The 23199-nt window shown below is 39.8% G+C and overlaps 1 protein-coding gene across 1 annotated transcript; it reads right to left on the bottom strand.

Annotated features, from left to right (window-relative positions):
• Window positions 1-2205: 2205 nt before the first annotated feature.
• TSPYL1 (TSPY like 1) lies at window positions 2206-5723 on the bottom strand. Its single transcript, XM_037158123.2, has one exon. It carries the CDS (start codon window positions 5630-5632, stop codon window positions 4319-4321), a length of 1314 nt encoding a protein of 437 aa, XP_037014018.2. The 5' UTR covers window positions 5633-5723; the 3' UTR covers window positions 2206-4318.
• Between the last annotated feature and the right edge of the window lie 17476 nt (window positions 5724-23199).

Here is a 23199-nt window from a genome sequence, read left to right as displayed (position 1 = left end):
ATATAGTATCCAATACACAATAATAATTGCTGCAAGGTTGCAGCAATTACTAATCTTCAAAAATAAAATATGCTTCTTCAAGTGGTGAACATTGAATTGACTTGATGCAATACTAGATAGATTTTTTTTTCCTATTGCTGGCTAATTGCTAAAATTTGGAGCCCATGTAATTAATATACACAAAAGTGGTATATTTAATGACTAAAATTGCTTTATTTTCTGAGCTCCACGTACATCTGTAAGCCAAAAATTACAGAACATTTTATTCTAGAAAAATATGAAGCTATAGGTCATAAATGTTGCTGGAGACTTATGAACCAATATCAGTGCCAATTTGGCACCTAGATCTACTTTATATCCAAATAGTTGTACACAGCATGTTTTGCAAAGTACTGAATATTGTATCTTAGGATGGTAGTTGAGAACAAGTAGATTGAAGGCATTTCATTTTACCCTTCTTACCCACTAGCCTCCAGCTATATTTTATCCACCTTGAATTTAAGCTAGATAACCCTTAAGTAAGGGTAACCCTTAAGGTAACCCTTTACCTTAAGCTAGGTAACCCTTAACCCTTAAAAAATTTCATGGGGAGAAAGTAATGTTTAATTTTTAGGTAATTTTATATGCTTTGAGATATTCATCAAGAAGTCTAGAACCATACCGATATAATTTAAAATTTACCAGTAGCCACATTTTAAAAAATGGATGAGAAATTAGTAATACATTTCATTTAACCCAATATATCAAAAGTAGTATTTCGATATGCACTCAACACAAAAAATTAACATTCCATACCATGCCTCTAAAATCCAGTATTTTATATTTACAGATCCCAATTTGGACTAGCCACATTTCAAGTGTTCAAAAGCCACTGGTGGCTAGTGGCTACTGTACTAGGCAGCACATTAGTCTAGAGTCTACTGGCCTTCAATCTCCAGTTAATAGTCACCTTGAGATGTACAGAAACAGAGCACAGAAAAATTGCTACGAAGTTAATGCTGTTCAGATGGGAAGTAAAATGTTGTTACAGAGTGTGGACTTTTTCTAGCTACTTAAACAAGAAATTTGCTTTTATTTAATAAAGGCTTCATAAAATTTTTTTACATCTATTTTACAGATGCCTTGAAAACCATTTTTTTCTTTTCATTACCTCATCAAAATTCTTTCTGGGTACTAAGTTTCTTTTTTCTCCATTTGAGTTAATTTTATTGCTCAATGAATTTTTATCAGACAGCTACGTGCAAAAAAACATTAGACACAGTAAAGGAGGTAAAAACACCCTCCCCCACCTCTGCTTTCACATAACTTTCAAAGTAGAAAGGGATAGTGAGAAACATGTGAATACATCTTTGTATTTTTTCTGTATCACTTTGTCAATTACTTGTTGGCCTATCATACCCTCCCTGTCCCTGCTTCCACAAAACTTCAAAACTAAAAAGGGACAGTGAAAATATGTGAATAAGACTTTGTTTTTACTGTATCACTGTGTGTCATTTGTTTGCCTATCCATATTTCTTCAGTTCTTTAACAATAAAGGGAGTGTACTTCATCTTCTTTTACTCCATTATCTTCCCGGGGCCTGATAGAAGCCTTAATATTCAAGGAATTCAATACAATGAATTACTGTGTTGTTTTCTACAACAGAAGATCCTGCAAAAATACACCAAGCACATACAAATTGTTTTCATCTTCCCTACAGAGGAATAGAAAAACTATAAAGCAGAAGTTATTTATGACAAATCTTACTGGATCTGACAGAAATAGAAGGTGGTGAGGTTTGAAGGGAAAAAATGAACGTTTTTACAGCTGAAAAAGTACGGGATAGAGAAGTATGTCACTTATAAGAATTCTCTGAATGTGTGCTTATTAAATGCACAAGTGACTAAAAAGCCTGAATGATGTGAGACTATTATCTACACAGATAGAAAGTGAAGATGGAGGCTGGGGTGGGGGGGGTGCTACACAAACTGCACGGGGGGGGGGGGGGGTAACATCATGAAAAAGCAGTCCCAAGTGTGGATATTTAAAAACGATCAAAAGCGACATCACTCCCTACCTTGCAAGATACAGTAGTAGAGTGCCCTATTTTATTCTTCTTTTGAGATAATGCCTGTGGTATCCATTAAAGAACTTTATTAAATTTCATAGTCTGTTACCTTGAATAATTTCAAGAATGTCTGTTAGCAGGGTGAAAAATAAGAACTCTCACAGAATATAACATGTTTTTATTTTATCATCATGCACATGTGGAAAGATAAATATGCTAGTGATACAATTCTAATTTGACAAGAACAATCTCCCAAGTATTTAAGCTATTTAGGAAAAGAGACACAATTACTAAGTTGTTACCAGAGCAATTATCAAGTAAGACAATCAAGCTACATATTTTCCCCAGGTAATTTTCCCATGAAGATAACAATTTCCAAAGTCTTGAGAATCTGACAAGTTCAGGTTATTTAAATTTCTAAAAATGCAGTTTTGACAGAAACAAGAACAACTGGAAAACCATTATGAATATTCATTTAAGTCTGTATTTCCTACTGGAACATAAGATTGTTATTTTTTTAAATGTTGCTAAATGAAAGCAAAGAAAGCCTGTACAGCTCAATTTTCCAAGTAAGCAGAAACTAATAACAGGATTTTACTAAATACTGCAGACAGTTAAATAAAGGACACAATATTAATCTGCATAAGTTAAGTCAAATCAAATAAAAACAAGAGAAAGCATCTAAAGTTGTTCATGTTTCTTTAAAGAACTATTCTCTCAGCAACATATTTAACACTCCACCGTCTCCTTCAATTCTCCCATGGAAATTCTAAAACAAAAATATTTCTCCTCCCATCACTAACATGGGGAGCAAGGGGAACCTTTTCCTTAAACATTCTTAGTCAACAAGTCTTAATTTTAGGCCCTATTTTCACCTGGCTCATTTCTGCCTGGTTCTTTTTTTGTTTGCTTTTTAAAATATTTTATTTTTTAGAGAGAGGGGATGAGAAGGAGAGTGGGAAACATTAATGTGTGGTTGCCTCTCCTGTGTTCCCTACTGGGAACTGGCCTGCAACCCATTTGCCTAGTGTTTTGATCAGTTTCCCCTGCTTAAGGCACCAATCACAACCTCTTTTAAGTTCTTCTACCCATTATGAACTAGGTAACACTTTTCATTCCATCTAAATCTGTCTCCCTTAAATCCTCCAGGTTCTGGGGAGCTGGGGAAGAAAGCAAAGGGAAGAGTTTGTGAGCTCTGGCACTCTATTTTACAAGACAACCTGTCCCTGGAAATCATGGAGAGCGCTAAATAAAACTAAAAGGTTTGTTTTTTGCAGGTATTTCTAAGCTATCTTTATTTTGAGATTAAGGGACACAGAAAGAAAGTATACTGCTATCTTGACAATCATGTTCAGGATAAGAAAAGGAGGTACGAAGAGGTACCTAGGTTTCATGTAAATTCACTAGTTGAGGCTGAGAAAGCCTGGGCACCATCCTTATTCTTGTCATGATGAAAAGGTCTATCCTGTCACTTCATTCGCTTGCCTGACAGTAGGGTTCCTGGATGATGGGGGTCCAGGAAAAGGGGGGTGATGATTCAAGATGTCTTTTGGGTAGAGGAATGGAAGGGCTGGAAAGGAAACTGTGCTAGAAGGAAACTTGGGTGTACCACCAGTTCTGGGGATTATGGTTTACCAAAAATGAGAGGGGCAGACAAAGGTCTGGAAAAGATGTTCCTCCAGTACGCAGGCAGCAGTCAAGAGCAGTGGGCACAGCCAGAAGAGGCAACATGAAGTAGGAGATGTGCAAGGGGGGCAAAGGAGTCACATAAATCACAAAGACCAAGGGGCCCACTGCTGCTCTGCCTTGATACAGCATTAATGTCCTGGAAATGTCCACAGGCCAAAAGCCTGCAATGTAGAGCAGAAGGGGTAGAATGCATTCCTAGATAAAGCTATAATTCCAGGTGGTAAGAGTCAGACCAGAGGCCCTGGAAACAAACAGGGTCCAAGCAGGGCACATAAAGGCAGTGGAATTTACAGCATCACTCCTTGGCTTAGCAGTAATGTGATTCATGGCCATGCAGCATGTGGTAGTAAGGCAGAACAGCATGAAGGCTGTAGAGAAGTGGAGAAGCCAGGCTGTGTAGAGTGGAGATGCATGGCCATGAAAGTCTCAACTTTGAGGAGAGAACTAAATGTCCACAGGAAAAAACGTTGCAGAAATGTCAGGAAAACAAAAAAGTGGAAGGCATACCCATTTCTGTTGCCCAAGCACAGGTCCAGCAACAGGTGTTAGGGAACCTTGTGCAAGGGTAGTCCCATGAGCAGTTTAACCAGACTGGAACCCAAAGGGTCTGGGGATCTCCACTGGCTCCCTTATTGGGCGACGTCTGGCTCTGCGGGCTCCTTCACGCAGCAGGTAGTATTGCAGAGGATTTGGCCATAGGTCCTCTTTGATAATCTCAGCAATCCTATCAGACTCTGGAAGGCTGTGGTCTGAAAACCAGGTAAAGAAACTGCAGACGACATCTTGGTTCCTGCGAATGAAAGACTGGGGTTCATGGCCCCTACGCCATACGATTGGAGTGGAGAGAGACACCACTCGGCCAGAAGCTCTGACCTCATACTCCTTAACAATCAGCTTGTTCCTGAAGTAGGGGTTTCTTCGGAAGAAGAACTTGAATTTGCAGCCAGTTCTCGGGTGTCTGAATTCTTTCACTTCCAAATTGATGATGTATCTTAACATCTCTGCATCTTGGCCCCTAATCATGGGGGACAACTGGGGATGGTTCCGAAAGGCCGTGACCCAGAAGCCCGGGATATTCTGAATGATGTAGTTCCTCCGCTCCAGGTAGTGTCGACGCATCCGTCCAAATTTTTGCTCCAGTTGTTGAAAGGCCCTGTCAGCCTGAGCATTCACAGTGTCCAGTTCCAGCTGGATGGCTTCCAGAGGGTTCATGCGAAGATTCATATTCAGGGGCTGAGGCCCTGCCTCCTCCTTCACCTCCTCTACCAGTCTGTTTTCCTCCGCCATTTTCATTTCTTCACCTACGGGCTTCTCCACCTCCATCGCCTGCTCCACTACTTTCTCCTCCTTCACTCCTTCCTTTTCCATCACTCCATCAGCCACTGCTCCTGAGGAGACGGTGTTCACTTCAATGTTCACTCCCTTGGCCTTAGCCTCGGCCACCACCTCGGACCCCGAGCTCTGCGCGACACAGGTTTCTAAGGCCTCCTCCGCACCCGGGCCGCGAGGCTCACCAAGCTGACAGCCATTGTTCTGGCTGTTGTCCGTTGCCATGGACACAGACTTGGCTTCCAGGCCCCCGGCGGGAAGTGGAGCCTCTTCTAGCCCCGCTTCAGTCGCTCCGTCACCGCGATCCCCACCGCCTTGGATCTGGGGAATAAGGCTACAGCCCGCGGGGTCGTGGGAGGGTTCCCCGTCCTCTGGGAGCTGGGGCTGTGGGAGTAAGACGGCCTCCAAGCTTCGCTCACCCGTCTCCGCCATCACCTGTGACGCCACGGTTTCCTCGCAGAGCTCCAGGCGCGGGTCCGGGACGCGGTCTCCTGGAGCACGGTCGGGAGTAGTGGAGCGGCAGGTCTGCAGGGGAAGGGTCCTGTCGACCCCCTCCAGGCTGCTCATGTTGGTAACAACCAGAACAACCGCGGAGTAACGAACGTCTCTTACTCACTGCAGCCGCGCAAGCTGTAAACCGACCGCTGGTACCACCCACCCTCCGGTCTCGCGAGCGTCTACGTGAGGAAACGTCACGGCGTTAGAGCTCTCAATAACGCGAGACTTCACAGCTCCCGGGATTGGTTCTTCTGTTGTTTGGGGGTTGGATCGTGTTCTTCTAATTTTACTTCAATGAATTTTATCCGGTGGAGCGATAATTTGACTTAGTAAATGAATGTAAATGGATTTAGAGGCTGAAGGCCCTGAGGGCCCCATCTATTATACGTCTGCAGACTGCCTGCAGCTTGTAAACCCGGGTAATTGTAGGGGTCATAGTGCTACACTGCGTACTTTGTACAAAAACATGTTTTCCTGGTTTTCCGTAATTTTGTTTTAAGGCAGGAAGGTAAATCTGTTCCCTGTTATTCCATAATGTCCGGAAGCAAAATTTTTCTCTGTATTTTTTAAAACTGAGATGAATTGTTTCTCTTTGCTCCCGTGGAAGTGACGTGAAAATGTCAATTCTAGCCTGTAACATCACTGGGAGCATAAGGTACTTAGTGACTTTTTTACCGCTGAAGTAACGCGTAATTATTCCTTGCTAAACCTAAATTTATAATCTGCATCGAAGAAGAGCTTGTGCTACATAATGTCTGCAAGAATTAAGCCATGATCATTTTGCTAAATCTTAATCTCCCCCCTCTGTAGAAAGTAGAAAAGCTATTTCCAGCCCCATAAATTATTTGTTATAGAATTTAGTCCTGCAAGAATATAGGAAAGTTTGACTGTAATGAAATGTTTATTTGTGACAGTCAGCTCATAGAGTTCATTTATGAGTTATGTCATTGTCTCTGGTTTTATTTTTAGATTGTTGACTTGTGAAGAAAACTGGTGTTAGAGTTCAAGGCCTCAGAGAAATAACCAGTTTGGCGGGGAGAATAAGGGCTGCCACCATTTTAATGAAAAAAGCTATTTAAAATGGATATCCAAAATGGTCTTGAAGTAAAACAATAAACTTGCAAAAGGCCAGCAGGCAGTTAGTTGACTAGAAGTGCGAAAAATTCAAACTTTTTTTTAATATGCTTTGCCTTATATGGTAGGCTGAATAATGGCTGTCAGAAATGCCCAACCCTGAATCTTCAGAACCCATGACCTGTTTCTTACCTGGTAAAGAGGTTTTGCAGATATGATTAGCTTAAGGATCTGGAAATGGATGATTATCCTGGATTATCTGGGTGGATCCTCTGTAATTCTATGGCTTCTTAGAAAAAGGGAGCTAGAGTGTCAGTCTGAGAATAGGTGATGACCAAAGCAGAGGTGAGAAAGAGAAAGAAATAAAGTGAGAGAGAGATTTGAAAAGGCTACGCTGCTGGCTTTGAAGATGGAGGAAGGAGACAGGATTCAGCAGCCTCTAGAACCTGGAAAAGTGAGGAAATAGATTCCCCCAAAGACCCTGCAAAGGAATGCAGCCCTGCCAACACCCTGAATTTACAATGCTTAACCTCCAGCACTGTAGGATCATTAATTCGTGTAGGTTTAAGTTATTAGGTTTGTGGTAATTTCTTACAGAAGCCACATGAAATGGGTACTCTTCGGGTTGGTATTTTGTGCTGCATCTATGTGTCCCTCAAGTTCTTGCAGCAGTCACTTCAGCCTTGCAAATTGCTTCCTCTGAGGTCCTGCCTAACAGCTTCATTTATCATATTTTGAGTTTCTTTTTGGTTATCAAGACCAGAAATCTCCTTATGCAATACACAGAACACAAAATGAAAGCCAAAACCACAACAGATATTTGAGAAAACCATGAACTCCAGAAAGATGGGGTCATGTTTTGTTTACCACTCTTTTCTTAGTGTCTAGCACAATGCCTTGCAGTGTTGCATAGATTATTAGAATGTCAAATAAAAGAACAAATGAGTAGAATACAGTTTCTCCTGACTGTATCTTGGTGGTTGCAGAAGTAAGGGGCATGCAAATTTCCTCCCTATATGCCATCAGGAAACTAGAGGACTGCCCTGCCTTGCCAAGGAAGAAAGTCTTAGTCAAAATAAATTTGTATATATGCATCAAGGACTATGAAAGCATTAAAGAAACACAGGAAAAACAATTTTGTTTTATGGATAATTTATACTTGTGTGGTCATATGGTATGACAAACAAACTCTGAAAGGACCAAGGTATGTAGGTGAGTTTACATAGCAAAGCCTCAAACTACCAACACTGTATTTCCGATTCTTCTCTGCTTTCTGAAGAAGCCAAAGTAATGATTCCAGGCCTTAATTTTATTTCTCTCTGCAAGAAATGGATATAGATCCTGTGATGCACAGCTGAAATTACTTTTGTATAGATAAGAATGAATAAAAGAATTTTCTATAAGGCCCACTTCTTTCTAATTACAATGAAATTATCCTCAGGCTTGGAATTGGGATAATTTAATTTGGCTTGAAGTGGAAACTTTTATTACTCTAATGTGCCTTCTATTTTTAAGCAGAACACAGTGCCACTGCTTTGACCAATCCTAGAAGATGCAGTTTTATTTGTCAAAGTCACTATTATGTTGTCCACATAATGTTATCCTCCTATTTTCTCTGTTTCTGCTTTCTGGGAAAATTAGTGCTCTAACTGATGTTAGGAAAAAATTCCAATGAAAGATGATACATGTAAATGATATCAGGACTGTGGTAAGTATAATTTCCCCAGATGGTGTTGAGACACTTTGGAGGAATCCTTCCTTCTCTTACTGTTTTTCTATATTGGAAAGGTGGTGGTATATAATCTTTGCTTGACTTACTACAGAAAATGAGGAAAACATTTTTTTCTAATTTTAATTATCTGAAAATCACAGTAGAGAAAGGATTATAATTATAACTCTTTGTTATAAATAACAGTGAGCCCAGGTCCTGGCCACTTTTACATAGAGAAGGGCCAGTGAGAAGCAAGGATTTAAAGGGGAAAGCAGATATCTTTATTCTATGTCATTTCTTTGTTTAAAGAATTTCTGTGTAGAAGAAGGAACTCTGTAGGATTTTAACCTGCATTAAGTCTCTTGTGCTCAAGGGTTTATCTTACCACACAGGAGGATAAATGGGATTATTTGCCACACAAAATTGTTATAATAGTAGGACCATTATTTGTGGAAGTTTTTCCTTACCTTTTTGAACTTGAAGTTTTAAAAGGAGTATGTATGTCTTTTGTATGACGTGGGTTATCCTGCTATCTGAAATGCTCTCTCTTTAGGCAGATATCATTCTCTAAGACCCAACCACAAACCTATCTTGCTTAAGAGTATGCTTGGCACTTCTTTACATGCACTAAATTGTCAAATTTTGTAAAGGATGAAACAGTTATGCTGAGAGGTTAACTAACTTAACCAGGTCATACATATAATTGCTGCTCCATTCCCTCTCTCTTCTGGGCACAACTTTTCTTAACCATCCTACAATTCAGTAATCTTCCTCTGAATTCCTACGACTCTTTTATGAGCTGTATCATGCAGTTTGGTACTGAATTATACTCTTCCTCTTAGTGACTCCGCTTTTTCACACGATTCAGTGTCATCATCCCAGGACCCCAGCATCTTACCATGAAATAGCACAGCGCTTTTCTTTATACTTACTCAGCATTGCCTGGAGCTGAGATTTTGGTAGATCTTTAATGATATTTGTTGGCTGGAATAACATAAAACCTTAAATGATCTTACAAAAACTAGTACTGTGTACTGGCAACACATTTTATTTGATGGGGCACTATATTTTGGCCACACCATATGTTACCTATTTGTATGTTGGACTATAATTGTATAATACAGAGCATTTCTGTGACAGTTGGCAAAAAAAGAAAATCATTGCCCAGAAGATAGTCTAATCATTTCTAATACAAGTCTGTGATAAAGCAGTAACAAAACTATGGAGTTATTTTCCATCATATCAAGAAATCATAAATTCATTGAGAGTAATTTCTCAGGTGGTAAGGAATTTAGCAGAAGTTCAGACATTTTGTTTTGCAGAAATATATATGTGTGTGTGTGTGTATGTATATAACTTTATGGTTATAATTAATGATAGCTTTCATGTATTTACTGCTTCTGACATACCAGCCACCATTGTAAACACCATCCATGTATTGCACCATTTAGTTCTTATAAGAACTCTGTGAGGTAATGCTCTTTCGATCTTTACTTTACTCACTAGGGAAATGAGGCAAAGAGAGACTGAGTCATCCACTCAAAATGACACAAAAAATGGTAGAACCATGATTTGAGTCCAGGTAGTTTTACTCAAGAGCTCATGCTCTCTGTGCAAAATGTGGTCACTTTCTTAAAACTATCATTTAATGTTAAATTAATACACATTTTTGCCTCCTCCCCTATTCCCCTATCCATAAACATATTAATATTTGTTAGGAACATGCCTCCAAGGGTTTGCTTTCTGTTTACAGGAAAAGCATGTATTCATGGTTGTGGCCTACCCTGTCCAGCAGAGTCCACCTGTTGTGGTTTACGATGAGAATCAATGCACAGGTGACAACAACCCTGTGTGGGAAAAGGGAACAGGCACGACTACTCTCTCAAAGGGAGAGTGCCTATGGTGCCTCGGCCACTCCCTCAAGAGGGGAGCGCCCCGACCCTTGCCTACACAGGCTTTTATTATTTTCCTGGGGTCTTACATCAAAGAAAGATTTATTATGTATCACATAGAATATTATTGTCTACATTCTAGGTACAATCAAGGAAATAAAAATAACATGCAGAGGGGAATGGTGATGAGCTGATTAGCTCTGTTCTTGGGAGAGCTCACACAGGCTTTGGAAGTTACCTTGAAGATAAACAATACACATTTGTTGCTTTAGACCAGGGTGAGGGAGTTTTAGCAAGGGCAAGCCATAACAATCTGTATCCATTTTCTAGGCCTGATTCCCATGGGAAAACTTGGTTTGAAGGTCTGGCTCCTGCCCACCACTTCACATCTGTAGGTTTTCCATACAGAGGTGAGTCACGTTTGCCAGGCTTAAACAAACCGGTCCCTACACATGGTTCCTAAATTTAGTATTTTCTAAACCCTTTCAGACAGCATGTCACCCTTTCATAGCAAATATTTTCTAAAACAGTCTTTATTTCCTTGAAATGAAATTCATAGATAATACAACCTACCTATGCACATAAATAGAAAAACATCAATAAAATGACTTGGCTCTGATATAAAAGAAATGAAAGCAGTTTATAATAATGTCTGTTTTAATATGCAAAGGCATTAACATGTCTATACTATAAATGACAAAGTAGTTAGAAAGTTTTACCTGTTGGTACTATCACCAGGGATGGAGACTGACAGGTAGCTTTTACTTGTGGCTCAAAGACTGTGACTAGCATTACTCTTGATGACGAGATTTCCTGAATTAGTGACCAAATTTTGGTTAAGTTTTAGAAAAGAACAAGAAAAAGTTTCCCTCAATTGCCTTGACCCTGTATTTGTTCCATTGTAAGAAATACATTTTCACATTTCTGAAATTAGCATGTCTTATAAGAGCTGTCAGCCAGGTGTCCGTAATGATGTGGTTGTTATTGTCACTGCCTCAGCATGTGCAAACTTCCTTATTGTTACTGATTTCACTTCTGGACTGTCTGAAGAAGGAATGTAACCATTTGTTATTATCTGAAAACTTTCCATCAGTATCGTTGAAAGGCTCAAAAAAGTACCAACATCAAAACAAAACTTATATAATTGGTGTTGGTGGCTTTGAAGAAAATCCTAGACACCAGAGTTGAGCACTGTTTTAAGAAACATATCATCAAAATGGTTGGCAGCAGAGAGGGTAATGCTGTTTGAGGAAAACATGGATTATTGACAACCCTAAGTCAAAACCTATTTCAGAAAATTTTCTGAATAGGAAGAAGTTTTGGAAATACCTTAATTTACTTTGCTTTTGTTTTTCCTTACATATATGCCCTATGGGATATTTGATTTATGTCTAAAATAAGTGTACTAGAACTCTTTATTTAAAAATAAAATAAAAATTATGTATAAGAATGCATCGTGTCAGTTTAATTGGCAATGTTTTTCTTTTTGTTCTTAGTGATATTTAAATAATACTATATTTTACAACTGATGAAATTAGATTAAGTGCCATAATTTCCTTCCTGAAAAATTCATTGAATAGTAAAACAGTGCAAACATTTGGTTTTTATATGTAAAATTATGTTAAATTCCAAGCTCAGATAAACACACAAATGGGTTTTCCCCCTTAGAAGTGGCGACATTTTTGTTGACGAGAACTTCATGCATGACATCTAGCATTTCTGACTCCACCTAATGAAAGCCAATAAAACCCCCGTTCCATTTAAATAACCAAAATGCAGTTCCACTAATTTCCGAGAGCCCTCTGAGGAAGGTACAGCTCCTACTGGAAATCTTAGTGGGTATGCCATTCCCACTGGTTTTCACTAGATGGAGCAATTGGTCTTTAAGAAAGTGATACGTCTTTCTTACGGAAGAACTTGGGAATGATCTTTTACTATAAATGAAATACATAATTTAGATTGTATTGTAATATTTCATTTCCACTAAGCTGTAATTGTTACAAAATAGTTTTTTCAAGCAGGTTTAGGTTTGTTTGATGGCTTCCAATAATTAAATCAGGCCAGGGTATCTCATATGACCCTGCATACTCTAACAAGGTCCCTACCTATATATGCTGTAGTCATGGACCTGATTTCAAGTTTGAGCTCTGCTACTCATTAACTGTTTTACCTAAACAAGTCACATCATCCCTCTGAACCATAATTTTGTTTGTAAAATAGAGATTATAATACACACTTTACATGTCTATTAAGAAGATGAAATAAGCCCTGGCTCATGTGGCTCAGTGGATTGAGGGCTAGCCTGGGAAGTAAATAGTCACCAAGGTGATTCCCAGTCAACGCACATGCCTGGGTTCCAGGCCAGGTCACCCACCAGTTGGCGATGCCTGAGAGACAACCACACATTAATGTTTCTCTCCCTCTCATTCTCCCTCCCTTTCCCCTTCCTCTCTACCTAAAAATAAGTTTTTTTTTTTTTAAAAAAAAAAGAAGAAGGGAAAATAAGGTTTGTAAAGTGTTTAGCACTATAAGGTTTCAATGAATAGAAGCTGGTAGTATTTTTGTATTTTTTATGCTAAAACACACTAAACTTAAACGATTGTGCATGGTATAATCAGACACTAAATTCCATTGTAAAACACGTGTTTAGGAGTTCAGAGAAAAAAGACATTCATGTGCATTAGAGTGATCTGTAAGTTTCATGGAGAAAAGGAGACTTGACTTGTATACTGCTATGGGTAAGAGTTGAATAGCTTGAGAAAGGGATGGGATATGAAGACATAGTAATTATACTTGTCTACTGCTCCTCTGTTTTAATGCATTCTGGACCTGCACTGTCCAATATAGCAGCCACTAGCTACACGTGGCTATTTAAATCTAAATTCACTAAAATAAATACAATGAAAATTTCAGTCCACCCATTATGTTAACTTCAGTCCATCCATTCATTAACCTCAGTAGCAACATCTGGCTAGTGGCTACTGTACTAGACAGGTTACAACATTTCACCATGGAAAATGCTGTTCTAGACATAGTTTCTTCACCTGGTAGAAAAAAGGGGGCCTGCAAGAACTAAAATGCCATACCACAGAAACAGCAGGCCATTACTTTATAAAGGTATTAAGGACAAAATTACTTATGAAAGACTAACTTAAACAGCCATGGAAGATTTAATGTATTAATCTAAACAGAACATATCACTTATATGAGACAAGTGCCCCCGGTGGAAGCATTTATTAAATGTTTAAGACAGATTTAAGAAATAATACCTTCTGCTACTGCCAATATTTCTAACTGAACAGCATTTCCAGCTTCTCAGACTTGGGGTTCAGCGATTTCATTTGCTGATGAATGGTCTCAAGGATAAAAGAGCTCTAACAAATATTTCATTAGTTTTAGTGTTCTATCTTAAGAAAGAAGTCTTTTAAAACAAAGGTTTGTTATCAGGAACTACAAGAAGTCCAATTTGGAAATAATTCTAATGCACGCTGAGAAGAGAGAGGCAATCTACATCCTTACCACTTAATATATCATCTGCCCAACATGAAGATGGAGTTAAGGTTGCTAATCAGCTGACCCTGAGATAGGGAGATTTTCCTGGATCATCTGAGTGGGTCCAGTGTAATCATAAGTGACTTTTAAAGTGGAAGAAAGAAGCAGAAGAGGTTAGAGTGACGTAGTGTGGAAAGAACAGTACCAGCATTGCTGGCTTTGAAAGAAGCTGGAAAGGGCAGGGAAATGGGTTTTTCCCTGGAGGCTCCAGAAAGCATTGCAGCCCTGCTGATTCCTTGAGTTGAGCCCAGTGAAGTCCGTTTTGGACTTCTGATCTCCAAAACTCTTAAGATATTAAATTTGTGTTGTTTTATACTTCTAAATGTATGGTCATTTGATACAGCTACTTTAGAAAGCTAAACTAACATGTAAAACATTCAACACATTTTCTGATATTTAGTGTTCATGCTATATTGTTAGCTAACTCAGTTCCAGTTCTGAAACACAGGGGAAGCATCTGACTTCTTCTGTGTTTTGAGGGGTGGGTGGAAAGAAGAGGAGCCATTCTCTCTCACACTATCTCTTCACTAACACCCTTCTCAATCATTTAACTACTGAATAAAATCATTTTGGATAGGATAACTCAGCCTACATGTAGTATTTTTTTTAACATTTAGGCATCGTTCATCTATTATTATTACTTGTTTTGGTTTGCCTGATTTTGGGTTATTTATGAATTTACTTGTCCTTCATAGTTTGAAAATAAATTGAACATGACAATTTTTACTAGCTTTTCTATTCCCAGGATGGTACCATTTGCATAAAGTAGGTAATAATGATTAAATATTGTTAAGTTATAAATATGGGAAAAGAAGTAAAGTCAAGGAATTTTCTTATGTGACCTAAGAATTCCATAGTCATATCTACTCATGCTAATATCAAAACTTGGTCCGCAAAGGAGGCAGAGAGAAATTAGTCTCTAGCTAATGTGGTTTTGTGCTCACCTAAACTTCTAGGAGAAGAAAAGAGGACTGAATATTGATAGACAAAAAGCAGTTTTTCCCTGTACTGGTTTCAAGAATTATCGGAGCCAACTAAAAATGATCTGTAATTATGAGTTTAGAGAGCTATTAGGGAACAAAATTCCCCAAAGGCATGCTAAACTAGAAATGTAAGTAAACCCTCTCACCTCGAAAGGCTATATGAATTTTAAAAAATTATTCCTTGATTTTAATTTTGATAGCATTTGGGCTTATTAATCTTACAACTATTATGAGTAAAATATATTTGGCTATCTAGGGCCAAAATTTTTAGAGTATAAGCCAAGTTTGGTCAGTTTGTAGAGTCTGCCCTTCAGAACATCCTTGTTTTTGAATACCTGGTTTTAAGGGCAAACAGAGTGAGGAAGCACAAAGCAGAAGAAATGCCACATTTGTGGGTGGTAGGGAGGTCGGTGGAGGTAAACAGAGTTCTGAGTACAGTTACAAATATACAATATTCAAGTTGTGGATGAATTTGTAATGTATATTGGTTGGACCATGAAGGATTTTCAAGAAGAAGAAACAAACAGAAATTCCTAACTGATTTAATCTTCTGGAGGCTTCTCTCCAGTGTTAAGTCTTTATTTAATGCAGAAGCCACAGAAGCATGTGGGTAAGTTACTTTAGACTGTAGGTGGGCGCTTCTTTTTTCCTAATGAATCACAAGACATTCTAAGCAGAAAGGACATAATCCAAAAATATATATAAATCCAGTTATAGATTAGGTATAGATGCAGGTGTATAGAGACTGAGAGATGGAGACGGGGTTAGCAACAGAGACAGGTACAGAAATGAGGAAGGTTTCTCTCCTTCAACTTGTACTAAATAGGATCTCCAAAACTAGGACACAACTTTCACAACTATTTTTTTCTCACCAAAGATGTCCAAGATAAAATTTCAGAGCACACCTGTAACAATGATTAATGTTTTTTTTCCCTTCTTTTTTTTTTATTTTTATTGATTATGCCATTACATTTGCTCTATTCCCCCCTCCCTTCCCCTCCACCCTGCATACCCCTCCCCCACCATTTCCCCCTTTAGTTCATGAACATGTGTCTCAATTTCTTTAGATTCTGTATTTCCCCCTACTATTCTTACCCTCCCCCTATGTATTTTCTATCTACTGTCTATGCTACTTATTTTCTGTACCTTCTCCCCCCTTCCCCTCCTCCCACTCCCCTATTGCTAACCCCTCCCTGAGATCTTCCTTTCTATGGTTCTGCTCCTGATCTAGCTATCCTCTTAGTTTGCTTTTGTTTTAGGTGTGGTTCTTAATAACTGTGAGTTTGCTGTCCTTTCACTGTTCGTCTTTTTTATCTTCTTTTTCTTAGGTAAGTCCCTTTAACATTTCATATAATAAGGGCTTGGTGATGATGAACTCCTTGAATTTGGTCTTATCTGAGAAGCACTTTATCTGTCCTTCCATTCTAAATGAAAGTTTTGCTGGGTAGAGCAATCTTGGTTGTAGATCTTTGGTTTTCATGACTTGGAATACCTCTTTCCAGCCCCTTCTTGCCTGTAAGGTCTCTTTTGAGAAATCAGCTGACAGTCTGATGGGAACTCCTTTGTAGGTGACTGTCCCCTTAGCTCTTGCTGCTTCTAAGATTCTCTCCTTCATTTTAATCTTGGCTAATGTAATTATGATGTGCCTTGGTGTGTTCCTTCTTGAGTCCAACTTCTTTGGGACTCTCTGAGCTTCCTGGATTTCTCGGAAGTCTATTTCCTTTGCCATCTTGGGGAAATTCTCCTTTATTATTTGTTCAAATAATTTTTCAACTGGTGGTTGTGCCTTTCCCGCTTCTGGTACCCCTATAATTCGGATGTTGGAACGTTTAAAGATGTCCTGGAGGTTCCTAATCTTCTCCTCATTTTTCTGAATTCTTATTTCTTCATTCCTTTCTGTTTGACCATTTTTTTCTTCCTTCTGGTTCTCTCCCTTGATTTGAGTCCCAATTTTCTTTCCATTACTATTGGAATCTTTTGTATCCCCATTCATTTCAATTAATTTAGCTTCCATATGTTTTTCTAATTTGTGGCTAAAGTCAACCAGTTCTGTAAGGATCCTTATAACCAGTGTTTTGAACTGTGCATCTGAAAGACTGGCTATTTCTTCATCACTTAGGTCTATCGGTTCTGGGGCTCTGAGTTGTCCTAGAGCCATTTTTGGTCTGTTCGCTGTTAAGTGAGCGGAGCGAAGCCTTAGTTGTTTACCAGGACGGGGCGACCCAGGTCGCTGGTTTGTGACACTGTGTGTGGGGGCAGGGTCAGAGAGGGAGTAATGGCGTTCCTCTCCGCTAGCCCAGCGTTTCTAGTCACTCCGCACACTAGGGTTTATCCGATCGGAATTGCGCGAGCCTGCTGCCCTGCGCCGGCTTCCCTTCTCACTGGCTTCTCCGCACGTAAATGCGCGCGACTGAGCGACCCACTGCGCCCCTTCTTTGTGCGCTCCAGCAGCCAGCTCGCTCGCAATTGCGCCCTCGGTTCCCTGCGCGCACCGCGCACCGCCCCGGGAATTTTTTCTTGCTAACCTGCTCCACTGCTGGCCTGGTTCCTCGTACCGGTCCAGCCGAGTATCTAGTTGTCCTTTGGACTCCGTATTGTCGATTTTCCGTGTGGCTTGGTTGTGACTGCTGTTAAAAATAGTTGTTCTTAGATTTGGTTGTGCACAGAGGCGAGATGGATCCTCCATCTACGTCTCCATCTTGGCGGAAGTCCTGATTAATGTTGAAATGGATACTTCCACAGTATACTGTGAATTGTAGTTGAGAAAGTACAATTAGTATGGTCTGTGAGAAAGTTACTTAACACATATTGCTGTTTTCTGAGACTGCTAGTGTCTTGGTGATGGGCAAGGATACTGCGGAATATTAGATGGAAATACAATTGTGGAATTTCAATGAACTGCCAGTCTGTTAGTAGTTTGTTTTTGTTCAGGCCACTTTTTAAATTTGGCTGTTATTCATAAGTCTTATTCCAGAAAGTTTTTATTAGAAAGATGTGTACAGTGTGACGAGAGACCTTTACATCTTCTAGAAAGAGACTTTATTCAGTACTAAACTGTTGGAACCACCCTGCCTGGTTTCAGGCACTGTAAACCCCCCCCCCCATGGCTAAGGCTGAGTGAGCGACCTTCGGACCATAAGCTGCTAAGGAGACAAAGCTTATCTCCCTGGCAGGAGCACCACTTCTGTTCCTTTTACTTCACCCTGCCTGGCCCCCAGTGTTTGATCAATTAGCCAATGATGGGTAAGATTCCCCAAGGGGGGAATGACCTAAGACAGGCATGATCATGTGAAGGCCCCAGGGAAGGACTCAGGGGGAAGGACTATAGAAAAAGGGAGTGCTGGACCCTCACCTGTCGGTTTTGACATAGCCTGAGTCCTCATTCTGTCTGTGAGAAGTCTCCTAATCTCTTGGCTGCCTTATTTCCCTGCCTGCCTTAAGCCCAAAACAATGACAGAGGGCAGTGCAGCCCTGTGCTGGAAAGGGCAGGCTCCCCAGGTGATCAGGCCTGAGAAAGAATATGTAAAATTCTGTGAAACCTGCTTTGCTAAGAATGCTCTCAATTAAATGATAAGGGTCTGAACAGGAAATGAGTTTGTTTCCCAAAGTTTTGTAGCCCTTCAGCTAATAGACCCTGACTCAGAATAGGCCCTCGTAATTCTTTGTATGCTATCTATTGTTTGATCCTTACTGCCTGACAAGGATTAATGAACTTTACCTGTATTCTTGTTCTAATTGAACCCAATAAAAGCTTGTCTAGGCAAAGGTCAGCGTGTTCTTCTCTTGAGAGAGTAGCTGTGCCATCCCTTTTCCTCCACAGGACTCAGTAGTCGTGTGAATGTATCTTATCTCATCCATAACACCATGGACAATATAGGCTGGTGTCCACATCACAAAACTACTAAATTTGTACTTTCAGAGTTTACTGTAGTCCTTTGGGATCCAAAGTCACAATTAGAGGAACAACTGGAGTAGTAAAATTGTGTTTGAATACTAAGTTTCAAGTTATACCCTTTAGGTGACTGTTGCTATTAGTTCTTGGTAGTACTCATTTTCTTTCATGTTTGAATATTATTTTCATATAAACATACAAAGAAAGAAAAAGCCCAACTTCAAATGGACAAGTTTCTTTAACTTCTGAATATACAATTTTATCACTCTTTTTGGTAAACTTTTACAGTAGTGAAGAGCTGGGAATTTTCAGAATTCAGAGGGATCATGTATAATATTTAGCAATGGCTTAATAAGCATCATGCCATATATTTATCTTACCTTTCTCTTCCTGTTAAAGATCTACTTTGCGTAATTGTTTTTCTGACTATTCTGTCTCAGGCTATTAAGTCTAGTGAAGGGAGTTTGGCCTTCTACTAGCTTACTATTGCTAGTGTCAAAGAACTATTGTCCTTCCCCCATTCCTCCCACTCTTTGAATCTAAGTCCAAAATAAATGAATGGTAACAAGTTTTCTTCACTGCTTTTTAGTATAGAGTTTCAGTTCAGGGAAGTTCTGTTCAAGAATGAATTCCAGCAGTGTTCCTTGCGCCAGCAGGCAGCATAAAAGTCTTAAGAGTATGGAAGTAAGCCAGAGTAAATTCTGCTCTGAGTGAAGTCATTTATGTATGATAAGACATGATTATAATTCTTAAGGCAAACTTCATGGCTATCTTAAGAGTTTAAATGATGAACGATTATGAAAAATAAATTTAAAGATGAAATCATCCCAACCGTGATTTTTTTAAAATTCAGATACTACTCAAACACGAAAATAGAGAGGAAAGTCCTAACAAATAGAGCATTCTTTGATTGTAGAGTGGTGGTTGGACTACTGAAGTAATCAGGCTGAAAGGTTTTGGAGTGAGTGTATGTATAAGGGGAGAGCAAGAGAGAGAGAAGGCAACATTTTCTAGGGTAGGCTTCTGCCTTGGAGGTGAAAGGCGGCCCTGAGAATCCACTTGGAAAAGTCTTCATTCTTTTTTCTTTTCCTTCCTAGAGATGGCAGGTCCTTCCTGGAAGCCATGGCATTACCCACGTGGAGCTAGAATGTGTAACCCACTGTTTCAGGAGCAGGGAGATGCAGTCCTGCTGAGGGTCATGCTCATTTGGTATGTTTCTGTGTTACCTCTAAATCAGATGTTTATGTATCCTAAGAGGGAAGAACTATTTTATTTAATTCTTCACATAGAAAGTAAATTAATTTACTTTTGATCTTCCAGTTCTGCTTCCACTCCACAACCAGATTGATCTGATAAGTAGTATTTGCTTAGGTAACATCTGTACTTCAAAATCTTCAATGGCTGATTATTTCTCAAGATAAAATTCAACTTTCTTTACCTCACCCCAGGCTCTCTCTCTCTCCCTCTCTCTCTCTCTCTCTCTGCCCTCTGGCCACAGTTATGTTTATCATTTCCACATTTTGGCCAAGTTCTTTCCTGCCTTGGGTCCTTTTCATGCTCTTTGCTTTGCCTGTAATTCTCCTTACTTCCATCCTCCCACCTCCACCCTCCTGCCCTCCTCTCCCTTTTCACTGGGCTTCCTGGCTACCTGCTACTCATTTTCATCAACTCTAAAGTCACTTCCCCAGAGAACACCTTCTTGAGCCTCTCTGCCAAGTTAGGCCTCTTCCCCATCCTTACACCCTTTCACCATACTCTGCATCCTTATTGATAGTGTTTACTACAATTGTAGTTCACTATTTAACATCTGTTTCCCTTGATAGATTGTAGTACTTGTAGTACAGTACCTAGAACAATATCTGGCACTATGTAGACACTCAGTATATGCTTCTTGAGTGAATGAATGATCCAGCAAGTGACTGACTGGATGGTTGAAATGCTGGCTGGTCTGATTCCATTTTGCACCCACATCCACCTCCCAGGGTGTCAGGTAGGACAGCAGGGGACAGGTGCTGGTGATAACTCCCATATGGCACAACACAGTGAGGGTGAAGATTGATGGGGAGGAGGGGCTGGTAAACCCTTTTCTTTCTCCTCTACATCACACCCACCTGCCCAAGACCAACCCTGCTCCCACCATCAGGGACCAACCCGAAGCTGAGTGGATACTGAGCTGGGCTGGGGCCCCTCAGGACCTCCACAGAGCTGCCTCCTGGTGCTATGCCACCTCCACACTCAGAGTTCGAGGGCTGGGCTGGCCTGTGGGCAGGGGGCCAATGGTACTGCTAACCCAACACTGCTCTTTTTTGTGTTTGTTTTATTTTATTTTTTAAATTCTCTGCTTTTGATACTGTGAAGATCTTTCCTGCCAAAAGATAAAGCAACATATGCACAGAGGGGAAAAAAAACAACCACTTCCTCTTCTTAGAGAGGAAGTTATAGTTCAGAAGGGCCAGAGATCAAACAGCAAAAACCGTATTCTGAAGAAGAGTGAGGAGTTTGAAATGAGTGATGAGCAAGGGCTGTAGTAGTTGCTGAGGGGCGGGATCGAGCAAATAAGCAGAGATGCTGAAATAAAGAGCATGAATCAAAACAGGCGAACTACTTTCAGTAGTTTCAGATACAAGGTGCCAAAGCCTGGGGAGTCTTCTGTGAGTCCCGCTCACATTTTCGTGGGTGAAATGTTCATTTAAGGCCCCAGTCTAGGTTGCAACGTAGTTTAAAATACACTTTTATATTTCCTCATGTGAACCCTTTACAGTCCCATGAATTTGAAATTCTGAAATTTTTGGATTTTAGAAAGGAGATAGATGGAATAGATATATTCTGAATTAATTACTATCCCCAGTGAGTTCCAAGGAAGCCCTTGTTATCAAACCCATTAATAGTCGTCAGTGAAATGGAGAAAATCCACAGTGAGTGGGATAAATAAACACTCTCCAGAGCCTCTGGATCATTTCAGGTCAGGTTCTGCTGCCAAATGAGATACAAAAATACTTTCAGAGTTTTTTGGATTTGGAACTTCTGGATGAGTGATCGTGGCACAAAGAGCTATGTGCTTCTGGCACCCTGTTAATTCCTGTTCGACTGATTCTCAGCAGCAGGGGAAGAGCTACTCTGGTTCTGACTCCAGGGTTCCTCAACTCTGCTGGGAAATCCTCAGTCCTCCTAGCACTTATCTTCCTGGCCTTTTTCTTAGGCTACTCAGAGATGGTTGTTGGTCTACACTCTTTGTTAAGTGTCGCTGTGTTCAGGGCTCAGCCAAGAGATGGAAAAATGGAAGATGGGTTTATCCTTCTTTAGGTGATACTCTGTCCTAGACACCTAACCCGAGCTCCATGTCTTATATTCAACTTATTTTCAACATATTATGCAGGTCCACTTAGCATTCAAAAGCAAAATAGGCTCTGGCTGGTGTAGCTCAGTGGATTGAGCATAGGCCTGTGAATCAAAGGGTCACCTGTTTGATTCCCAGTCAGGGCACATGCCTGGGTTGTGGGCCAGGTCCCCAGTAGGGGGAGTGTGAGAGGCAGCCACACACTGCTGTTTCTCTCCCTCCCTTTCTTTCTCCCTTACTGTCTCTCTAAAAATAAATAAATAAATAAATTTAAAACAATTTTAAAAAAGCAAAACAGATCATCCTCCTTCAACTTAGAATCAAACTAAAACCAAAATCTATTATTTACAATTCTTTTCACCATCCATTAAATGGCCCAAGCTGGAATCAAACTTTCACTGTCTTTACTTTTCACCGGTAGTTGCACTCAGTGCTGTTGAAGCGCTCACAGGGGTGCCCACCTTTCCCACCCCGGACCTTCATTATCTCAGTTGCTTTTGTCTCCCAGGTCTCTCCCCCCCTTATTTTATGCTTTCTCTTACCCACCCACCTCTTTCATACCAACCTTAGTCATTTTTCAATAATAAAGTATTTTCAACCTATCATTTGCTTTAAAAAATCCTCATTGTTTTTAAAAATGTCAACGTTGTGAAAAATAAAGAAAGATTGAGGAACTTTCTAGTTAAATGACACTGAAGAGACAACAAAATGAAATGCAACACATAAGCCTGGATCTAGTCCTATCAAAGATGAAAACTGGCACACTCTAGAGGTCATTGTTAGGACAACTGACACAATTGGGATAGACGAAAGTGTTGTATCAACATTAAAACTTCCTGAATTTGATAACTGTCACATGGTTATAAAAGATAATGTCATTATTCTTGGAAAATATACACTTAACTATTAAGGGGTAAAGAAATTATTCCAGTTCAGGAAAAAATATGTGTGAGTATATATGTGCGCATGTATTTGTGCATGTGTGTACACATACACATGAACATCTATATCCATATGTCTCAATACTATATGTGTTTACAAAGAAAGAATAATGAAGCAAATGTGGCAAAATAGTTTGGTAAATCTGGGTATACAGGAGTTCATTTTACTATTCTTTCTGTAAGTCTGAATTATTTCAGCATTAAAATATTTTAAAATCAATTTTCAAACATTAAACTTGTATTACTATAAATCC

The sequence above is a fragment of the Artibeus jamaicensis genome, unplaced genomic scaffold (assembly GCF_021234435.1).
Source record: "Artibeus jamaicensis isolate MK-2021 breed Jamaican fruit bat unplaced genomic scaffold, CSHL_Jam_final contig_387, whole genome shotgun sequence".
In the NCBI taxonomy this organism is placed as follows: Eukaryota; Metazoa; Chordata; class Mammalia; order Chiroptera; family Phyllostomidae; genus Artibeus; species Artibeus jamaicensis.
Note: the sequence above shows the minus strand (reverse complement) of the source record. Positions and strands in the feature narration are given on the sequence as shown.

Coding starts and splice junctions, on each gene's coding strand:
- TSPYL1 (XM_037158123.2), bottom strand. CDS start 5,632: ATGAGCAGCCTGGAGGGGGTCGACAGGACCCTTCCCCTGCAGACCTGC.